The sequence below is a fragment of the Gracilinanus agilis genome, chromosome 1 (genome assembly GCF_016433145.1).
Source record: "Gracilinanus agilis isolate LMUSP501 chromosome 1, AgileGrace, whole genome shotgun sequence".
In the NCBI taxonomy this organism is placed as follows: Eukaryota; Metazoa; Chordata; class Mammalia; order Didelphimorphia; family Didelphidae; genus Gracilinanus; species Gracilinanus agilis.
The window spans coordinates 56,219,603-56,230,341 of NC_058130.1; the positions used below are offsets into that span (position 1 = coordinate 56,219,603).

The 10,739-nt window shown below is 41.7% G+C and overlaps 1 protein-coding gene across 1 annotated transcript in view; it reads right to left on the bottom strand.

Moving 5' to 3' along the window:
* The window catches only part of TAMM41 (TAM41 mitochondrial translocator assembly and maintenance homolog), a 39,147-nt gene extending 38,547 nt beyond the window's left edge, over positions 1-600 (bottom strand). The window contains exon 1 of the mRNA XM_044666382.1: positions 368-600. Coding sequence (XP_044522317.1) covers positions 368-502 — 135 coding nt within the window. The 5' untranslated portion in view covers positions 503-600. The remainder of the gene's footprint in view (positions 1-367) is intronic.
* Positions 601-10,739: the final 10,139 nt, after the last annotated feature.

Consider the following 10,739-nt stretch of genomic DNA (forward strand, 5'->3'; position numbering starts at 1 on the left):
CGGACACTCGGCTGAACAACAACCAGATCCCCGAAAGGAGTCGAGGAGCGGGGCAATGGGGAAGAAACAGGGCGCTGGGAGGAGCTAACTGAGGCGGGGAGAGGGGCCAAAGCCACAGGGAAGGGCGACTCCGGCTGTGTTAGAGGGCGCCAGAGGCTGCCCTCAAGCAACGTGACATCGCACCCAGAATATGTGTTTACCAGGGTGAACTCGGGCAGGGGCTGGGCCTCTCGGGCCCGAGGGATGCGAGGACTCGGGGGGGGGGGAAGGGGGGACTCCAAGTTTCCTTCCAGCTCCCCCCGGTCAAGAACACGTGGGTGGGGGTGTGGTCGAGGAGGGGGCGGGGGGGAGGACCGGTACGGCTCACCTTGCGGCCGCCGTTGGGCCCCGCCTGGAGGTACACCGCGGAACCGTAGGCGAAGGCCAGGCTCAGGTTATCGGGGAAGTTGGCCAGGATCCGGCGGAAAGTCGCCATCGAGCACGGCAAGGTGTGCAGCGACATGACATGAGGCGGCCAGGGCAGTGGCCACGACGCGCTAAGAGGCAGCCAAGCCCGCCCTGGGTCACAGGAGGAAGAAGGTGAGGAAGGAGGAGCGGCCACTGCGCAGGCGCAACAGTGGCTTCCTCCGCCAGGAGTGGGGCGGGTAAAGAGAAGGGGCGATGGCCGGGAAGAAAGGCAGCGTCCGCCCTGTGGCGCCACCTGGCAGCGGGAGGATCATGGCGGCCAGGGCTCTCAGCCCCGCCCTCTTCAATTGCTCCTGGTTACGTCACACTACTGAAACCTTTTTTTTTTTTTTTTTTTTTAAAAACGCTTACCTTCAGCCTTAGAATCAACATAGTGTACTGATTCCAAGCAGAAGAATGGTAAGGAATAGGCAGTGGGGGTTAAGTGACTTGCCCAGGGTCACAAAGTTCTGAAACCGTTTAAAGATGTACTATTATTTTTTTAAACCCTTTACTTTGTTTCCTGACTCTGGCCACTAGCTGTCCCTAGATGAATTACTTTTATTTTGTTTTATTTTTATTAATATAATTTATTCTTGGCTATCTCAAAACTCCATTTGTTTTGTTTTATTTTGTTTTTCTCCTGGACACAAGGTAACATTTGCAAAGGGTGCCTTAATGACTTTGTGTCTTCTTTGTACATATTTTGTATCTGCTTATACTATATGTCTACTCCCCCTCCCACCCCCCAGTTAAAGGATTTGATTGCAACAAGAGCAAGGGGAAATAAGAATAGATACCATAGTGATCTGGACTTTAAAGCACTTGGAACTGAAACAAATTTGACCATAAACATTATCTGTGTATGACTCTGGATCAGGCCCTTCATTTATCCTATGCCTGTTTCATTTTTTTTTTTAACCCTTACCTTCCATCTTGGAATCAATACCTTGTATTGGTTCTAAGGCAGAAGAGTGGTAAGGGCTAGGCCAGTAACTGGCAACCTTTTGAACTTGGTTTCTCAAAATTCACCAAAAAACTGAGCATAACTCTGGTGGTGCGTCACTTTGAGAAAAAACACCCTAATTTCATGATATTTATATTTTAAATAACAAAAATATATAGTTGTAATATATAACTGTATTTAATAAACCAAAATAGGTAAATGAATATAGGTAGAATTGTCATTTATAGTGCACAAAGTGTCTATACTACACTACAGCAAATGTTTCATCCTCAGCATGTGGCCCCATATTTCTCTGCATGCGACCCTGTCTGTGTGTCATCAAAAATGGCTACTCCTCATAGGTTTGCCATCATCAGGCTAGGCAATGGGGATTAAGTGACTTGCCCAGGGTCACGCAACTGGGAGGCCAAATTTGAACCTAGGACCTCCCATTTCTAGGCCTGGCTCTCAATCAACTGAGCTACTCAACTGCCCCACTGTTTCATTTTTAAAATGGGGATAAATAATACTTTCCAGGGTGACTGTGAAAATAAAGTGAGATTAAATTTATTGTGAATTAATGACAATAAATAAAATAAGTTATTGCTTATAAATTCAAATCTACCACAAACATAATTTGTGTGTGACTCAGGACTTGTCTTTTAATTTACCCTCTGCCTGCCTTATTTTCCTTATTTGTAAAATAGGGACAAATAATAGTATTGTTGACCTGGAAAAACACAGAACAACTAAAGTAATTAAAAAAACACAAATCTTTAATCAGGAAGGGATAGATCCAACATTCAGCCACCACACAGAGCCCAGCACCAAAAAACTTTACAGGGTCTATACCCTGGGATTCTGGGGACAGTATTCCTGGGAGTATCACCATGCTAGATGATGGCCCCCCAGGAATAATAGAACTTGGGGAGCTTATAAACCTTTTGGGGAACCAAGGGACAGGGAACTATGACGGACATTACCATGGCTACCAGGAAATGGGAGTGTCCAAACTATATTGAGAGAATACAGGCATGCTTGGGAAAGGAACCATAGCCTGAGGCTAGGATGTCGGGGGAGTGGACTACTAACAATGGATACTAAAGGGAAACATCCAGACCTGGGCTGGGCTACCTGGGAAAAGGACTTTGATACATGGGAGAAACTACCGGGACAAAAAGGGTATTTAGCATATACTAAGGTGGCTAGTCCCACCTAAACTGGTCAAATCCAGTACTTTAAGGTCTATTACTCAGTCTGATTTGGTGAATCTGAGGCCTTCTTTAAGGTGAATTCTCTGGGGAACAGGAGCAAACTTGGGTTTTTCAGATTTCAAGTTCACAATACCTACCTTCAAGGGTGAATATGAGAATAAAATGGGGTTAAATGCATCATAAATTAATAACAATAAGTCATATTTATAATAATAAATAATATTTATCAATTTGTGAAGTACTTTATAGACCTGCTAAAATGCTGACTATTGAGCTAACTAATGAGACTAAATGCTAACTTTTGAGACTAACTAATGAGACAAAGTCCTTGCTCTTTTCTAGACAGTGTCTCATTTTTCATTCCTCCCCACTGATCAATGAGAGTGCTTAGCAGCCATTAGGCCTTTTTTTTTTTTTTTTTTTTTTTTAAGCAGTTAGGGTTAAGTTACTTGCACAGGGTTACACAACTAAGAAGATTCTTGAGTCCTCATTTGAACCCAGGTTCTCTAGATTTCTGGCCTGGCTTTCTTACCACTGTGCTACCTAGCTGCCCTGCTCATTAGGCATTAAATAACAACAACAACAACAACAACAACAAAACCTTACTTTTATGTCAACTTGGAAAAACACAGAACTACTAAAGTAGTTGGCAAAACCAAGTTTTTAATAAGAGACAGATCCATGATAATCGGCCCACTACGCAGAGCCAGGCACCAAAATACTACATGGAGGCAGAACTCTGGGGCTCTGGGGACAGTATCCCAGGATGATCAACTTTAGATGATTCTCCAAAAAATAATAGAACTTGGGGATCTTATATACCTTTTAGGGAACTCAGGACATCAGACATACAATGACAGGTTGCAAGCAGGCTTGGGAAAGAAGCTGTAGCCAGAGGCTGGGGTATCTGGGAGTGGTCTACTACAATATGAATGAAAAATGAATACAAAGTCGAATACAAAATGAATACAAAAGGAAAGGATCCAGCCCTGGACTGGGCTACCTAGAAGAGGACTTTAAAACAATGGAAGAAACTACTATGACAAAAAAGAGTACTACTGTTTGCTAGTCCCACCCCACCAGGGATCTCAAAGCACTTTAAGGTCTATTGTTCAGTCAGAACTGGTCAGTCTGGGACTTCCCTAGGGGTGAGTTCTCTGGGGGCAGGGGCAAATTTGGGATTTGCAAAAACCCAGTGGACCAGATTCCATCATTATTGTATACTGATTCCAAGGCAGAAGAGGGGTCATGGCTAGGCAATGAAGGTTAAGTGACTTGCCCAGGGTCCCAAGGCTAGGAACTATCTGAAATCACATTTGAATCCAGGACCTTCTGGCTCTCTATCCTCTCCACTGAGCCACTAAGCTGCCCTGCGCCCTTGCCAGCTTTTTTTTTTTTTTTTTTAAATTTTTCTTTTAAATATTTTCCCATGTTTCATGTTCTTTCCCTCTCCCCCACACGAAATTCCACTGGGTTTTACATGTATCATTGATTAAGACCTAATTCCGTATTATTGATAGTTGGACTAGAGTTATCGTTTCCCCTTGCCAGCTTTTAATGAATTCTTCTTAACTCACTCATTGATTTTCTATATTAAAACAACTTTCTTTTGTAAAGGTTTGTAATTTCATTGGTGTAAGAAACTTCTGGCAGCTTCTTACTTTAAAACAAGAAACAAAAATAAAACCTCTTTGAGACCAAGAAGGCCAGGGGGGGGGGGGGGGGGGGGGAGGATCAGAGGAGCCTTTAGCTGAAGCATCAGGTTCCTCCTGCCAGACTTTGGTAAGGGTCATATGTGACAGGTTCACCTCCTTTCTCCTGAAGTGTTCCACCCAGCTAAGAGCCAATTTTATCCCATACCAGCCACATTTTTGATCCAAGTTCCTACATTCAAACACGTTTCTCATTTTCATCTAACTCCAAAGAATCCTTGCTTGGCTTGAGGAAGTAGAGGCATTGCTCTCCTTCCGCTGGCACTTATAGCATGGGCATTGTACCCCAAAGCTATAGAAGTGTTTCAGGCAGACTGTAAGCAGGGAAATTCCTTTGCTCCCTTACATTCTTGTGACTCCTAACCCCAAACATCTGATAATTCCTATAAGAGTCCGAGAGGTTATCCTCTTTGGATGGTTCTTTAGATGGACAGAGAGATACACCTCCTTGATATCATCAGGTTATTTCTCAGACATCTATCTGTCCTCTGAACTGTGAGGGCCACCCCGTATGTCTTCAGGCAGACTAAAGCCCCCCCACTGAATGCTTGAGTGGTTACCACCCTCCAGTCATGTACTCGCTGTTGTAAAGAGTATAAAAACCCCTGAACTGAAGCATTCAGGGAGCAACCCCTCTGGTTGTTCCACTCATGCTGTAACTAGGAGAGATAGCTTTTCCATCCATGCTGTCCCCCCAAGGAACAGCTCCCCATTTAGCTGTTCCGCCATGCTATTCTACCTTGCTGGCCATTCTCAACATTACTTTCCAAATGAATAAATTTCTCTTTTTACTTTAAAGCTAAATTTGGAGTCTTGCATTCTTGCAAAAGGTGAACCCAGGGGTTCACCATTGTAACCCACTCCATGAGGGGGTTCTGCACCCCATAACACTTAGAGGCTTTTTCCCTACACTAGACCTGGACAATCCTGGGGGAAAGGTACCAAACTCTCACCCCACCCAAGTACCCAAGTGACAAATCCTTCAACTTTTAGATTTTAGCGGAACGCCAGCTCTCCTCAAAGAGGGGAGTAAAAACATTCTTTGTATACAACGTATTAAGATGTGGTTCAGGTATTTATTTTCCACACAAAAAAGTTACATATTGTCATGTCCAAAAAATGTGTCTCATTCTACATATTAAATCCATCACCTTCATTGTCAGGAAATGTATAGCATTCTCCATAATCAGTCCTTTGGAATTGTGGTTAGTCAATTTATTGATCGGGTCCTTATGTCTTTTAAACTGGTTTTTATAATATTGTCATCTGCACAGTAGACTGCTTTCTAGTATTAACTGGAAAAAAACACAGAACTATTAAATAGTTAGAAAAGTCACTCTTTAATTGAGGAAAGGAGTTTAGTGCTAAAATTTAGGCCTCCTGGAAGAGCTGTGTGCTAGCAACCCACCAAGAGTCACAAAAATCCTGGGAGTGCCACCATGCTAGATGATAACTCCAAAGATCCATTAAAGTGGGAAGCTTAAATACCTTTCTAGGGGAACTTGGGGACTGAGGTTGAGAGGGATAGTGGATTGGCTTTACAAAGGAAACAAAGAAAAGGAAGAGTCCCAGACAGGAATAACAGTGAAGGGCTGATGCTTTCACCAGGGGCCCAAAAGGGAAAGATCCAGCCAAAGGGCTGGGCGACCAGGTAAAGGACTTTGGCCTAAGGGGAGAAATCATTGGGTCTGGATACTTATCTCCCGATGGGATTAGCCTACACCTACTAAACTACTTTAAGGTCTTTTGTTAGTCTTAGCCAGTGAAGTTGGACTTTCTCTCAGAGAGAAACTCTCAGGTGACAAGGTCAAATTTGGGGTTTTCACCTTCCAGCTAACTAAACTGGGGGTCTCATCAAATCTCACTATGCTACAAGTTTGGGGGGTTCTAGATTCCATGTTGACACTAGCTTTCATTTAAAACCATCTGTTTTATAATCTCTTTGGGCAGAATGATATTCCATTAATTCATATACTGGTGCTTTGTTCTGTATTCCCAAAATGATGGGCATCCTCTTAGTTTCCAGTTTTTTGTTACCACAAAAAGAGTTGCTATAAATATGTTGGTACATATGGGGCCTTTTTCTCTTTCTTTAATCTCTTTGAGGTCTATGCCTAGTGGTGGTATTGCTGGATCAAAGTTGGGCTGCACAATTTTAGCAAAGTTTTGGGGCATAGTTTCAATTTGAAGGGCTAGATCAATCCACAGCTCCACCAACAATGTGGTTTGGTTTTTAAAAAACCCTTACTTTCTGTCTTAGAATTAATACTTGTGTATTGTTTCCAAGGTAGATGAGTTGTAAGAGCTAGAAGATGGGGGTTAGGTGACTTGTCTAGGGACACACAACTAGGAAGTGTCTGAAGACATATTTGATCCCAGGATCTTCCATCCCTAGGCCTGGCTCTGAGTCCACTGAGCCATCTAGCTGCCCCCAACAATGTGTAAATGTGTAAATGTGCCTATTTTCCCACAGCCTCTTTCCCATTTGTTTTTCTCTTTTGTCAACTTTGCCAATCAGATGGCAGGAAGTAGAAGTTCAGAGGTGCTTTAAATTCTATTCCTCTAATCATTAGTAACTTTTTTTTTTCCAAGTAGCTTTTGATAGCCATTTTTACTATCTATCCAAAAATGTCCAGTTAAATTCCTTTTACTAGTGATCATTTTTTTTTTCAGTGAAAAAACCGACTTAACATTGGTCAGCTCTATTCAGTGAACCCAAGACCTATGGATTTTCCCAATTTAAAAGATTATATCCAAGCCTGGATACATCCATCTTGAGAAAGATATTTGATCACCTACTTAGTAAAGGGCACACAAAGTGTTTCCAGAGGCCCAGGAACAAGCTCAATGGGTTGAATTCATCTTCCATATGGGAATAAACAAGAGGGGGAATAGCAGGGGGAGAAGGAAAGATGCTGCATTGCCATCCATCATCCTATCCTCTCACAAGCAGGCCAATGCTAGAGAGGATTGTATGCCAAACGGTTGAGTAGAAGGGAATGAGGCTAAAGCTGTCTTTTCTTTTTAATTCATGTAGAGCCCTGTCCCCTTGCTGCTGTGTGAGGTGGGTAGAAGAGGCCAAGGGATCACCCACTGTTTGCCAAATCATACCAAAATGCTAAGTTCTCTCATCACTGAGTCACAACTGGCCAGAAGTAGCCATGGATTGCTCTCAGTGATTCCCAAAGTGGGCACTTCCGCCCCCTGGTGGATGCTGCAGTGATCCAGAGAGGCGGAGATGGCCACAGGTGCATTTATCTTTCCTATTAATTGCTATTAAAATTAAAAAAAAATTTCCAGGGGGCTAAATAATATTTTTTCTGGAAAGGGGGCGGTAGGCCAGAAAAGTTTGGGAACCAGGCACATAAAGTCAGCAGGAGGCAGGCAGGAAATCTCTCTACATGCTCTGTGAAACCCTTTTTATCCAAAGAATCACAATTTGAGAATGCCCTTTACATTGAACTCGACAAGTGGTCACCCAGCCTTTTCAGAATGATCTCCAGTGACAGCCAACTTCCCCAATTCTGGTTTGATTTTGCTGAAAAAAAAAATAATCAGGCTAAGATTTTTCTTGACAAACATTCTAATTTTCCTCACTCTAGATTATTAGTGTTATTCCCTGATAGCTGTGGTACAAAGAAAATAATAGTGAATTTGGAATCCCAGTTTCTGGATTGGAATCTTGGCTGTGCTACTTGCTGCCTGGGCAACCTCAGGCAAATGACTTAACCTCCCCAGTCCTGAGTTTAGCCTTTTATAAAATGGAGACTGGAGAAGTAGGTGGTCCAGGCACAGAGCCATAGTATAGGATATAACAGATGGGTGGCTCGTGGTATCCATGCTATATTAACAGAACTAAAAGAAGGTCTCCAGGATGTTGAACACATGCTCTGTTGAAGTTCTGTGAGAATATGTGGGCAAGGAATGCCCAGGATTAAAGATTTAGGATAAGAAGCCACTTTAGAGACTAATGAACCCAATGCTTTAATTTTATAGAAGAGAGTTCTGAATGGGTAGGGAGGAGGAGAGGGCCATCCATATAGGGAAAGCAGAAAGGTCTTCTTGTTCAGTCATTCAGTCATGTTGTGACCCTATGGATTATGTCCATGGAGTTTTCTTGGCAAAGATCCTGGAGTGGCTTGCCATTTGCTTCTCCAGTGTGTCCCCATTTTTCAGATGAGGAACTGAAACAAATAGGGGTTAAGTAACTTGCCCAGGGTCACACGGCTAATATATATATCTGAGGCCACGTTGGAACTCAGATCTTCCTTACTCAGGACCCAGTGTTCTCTCCACTGTACCACCAGGTCTTGGGGGAGTAGGGAGAAAAGGAAAATGGATAGTGCTTAAACTTACCATAGGTAGTACAATTATTATTCTTATTTTAAAGATGAGATTTTGGGCAGTGAAGTGGCTCAGTGGATAGAGTGCCAGGTACAGAGTCAGGGAAAGCTGGGTTCAAATCTGGTCTCAGACACTTCTTATAAGGGCTGTGTGACCCTGGGCAAGTCACTTAGCTGCAATTAGCTAGCCCTTACCACTCTTCTGCCTTAAAACTGACACTTAGTATCAGTTCTAAGATAGATGGTAAGAATTTAAAAAAGGAAAAAGATGAGAATCAGGAAGACTAGAGTACTATACAACTGGGAGAATGGAAATAAAAGTGGGATTCACCTCAATATGCTGTTATGGAACTAATAATAATTCTATTAATTCCAAACTAATGATTTTAATTAGATTCTAAGCTAGTAAATTCATATACTAATTCACTTATTAAATAAAAATTTCACATAAATGTAATATATGAATTATGCTTATTCATATATTTAAAAAGTAAAATTTAAAATACTCCTTATTTTCTATCTTAGAATCAATACTGTGTATTGGTTTTAAGGCAGAAGAGCAATAAGGCTAGGAAATGGGGGTTAAGTGACTTGCCCACAGTCACGGAACTAGGAAGTGTGGGAGGCCAGAATTGAACTTAGGACTTTCCATCTCTACGCTTGGTTCTCAATCCACTGAGCCACCTAAATTCCCATTTTTATAGCAAGTTAAGTTTTTTTTTTTTTTAACATTTATTAATATTCATTTTTAACATGGTTACATGATTCATGCTCCTACTTTCCCCTTCACCCCTCCCCCCCACAACCCCCCCCCCCATGGCCGATGCGCATTTCCACTAGTTTTGTCATGTGTCCTTGATCAAGAAGCAAGCTAAGTTTTGTAAAATACTTTCCTTATAATAATCCTGCAAATTGGGTAACCCAAGTATTATTATTCTATTTTATAGAACAAGGAATTGAGTCTATGAGAGACTAAGTAAATTGCCTACAATTTTGTAGCTAATAGTGTCTGAGCCTGAATTTGAACCTATTTCCTGACTGTAGGTTCAACATTTTCTCTCAGAGCACTGAACTTGGAGTGAAAGGATCTATGTTCAAATCCTTGATTTAATAGTTACGTACAGGTGTGAACTTAAGTAAATCATTACCCCTTCCTTGGCCTCAATTTTCCCATCTGTAAAATGAAAACATTAGACTCTAATTTTTGTCCATCTTGAAATCTTATCTTCCTGTAGCACTATAGAGTTATATATATAATATATATATAAAAGTTAAAAAAAAAGGCTAAAAGTTATATATATAATATTGGATAGAATAGTGCCACTAGTCAGGAAGATATGAATTCCCATTTGACCCACAGCACTAACTGGCTGTGTGACCCTGAGCAGGTCACTTAACCTCTGTCTACCTCAGTTCCCTCAGTTGTAGAATGGGCATAATAATTGCACCTCTGTTGTGAAGACCAAATGGCATGATTGTGTAAACCTTAAGACAATGCTCACCTATTTTGCAGAATGAGAGCTGCTGTTATTGTTATTGTTATCACCATTGTTACACATTATAAGTATATTAGTCAGGGAATTTTATTGGCCAGTGCTTGACCCTATTTAATAACAAATATTTTGTTATTTAGTTGTTTCTGCTTTGGTTTACTTTTCATAATTCCATTTGGGGTTTTCTTGCAAAGATACTGGTTTGCCATTTCCTTCTCCAGCTCATTTTATAGATGAGGAAACTGAGGGAAACAGGGTTAAGAGACTTGCCTAGGGTCACATAGCTAGAAAATGTCTGAGTGCAGATTTGAACTCAGGATAATGCCTTCCTGTTTCCAAGCCCAATACTTTTTGCACTGCACCACCTAGCTATCCACAGGAGGAAGAGCTGGCTAATCAGATGCTCATTCTCAACTCTATGAAACCTAATGTCTTCCCCAGCACAAAGGTGAGATATTATGGAGTGAGTCTCAAACTCTTTAATTCTCAGAGAATTGTTCATCTCTCTCTCTTTAGCTCTGTCTACTTACTGGGTGGTATGGCTTTTTTCCTTGTTCTTGCTTTTTTTTTTTTTTTTTTTTTTTAAA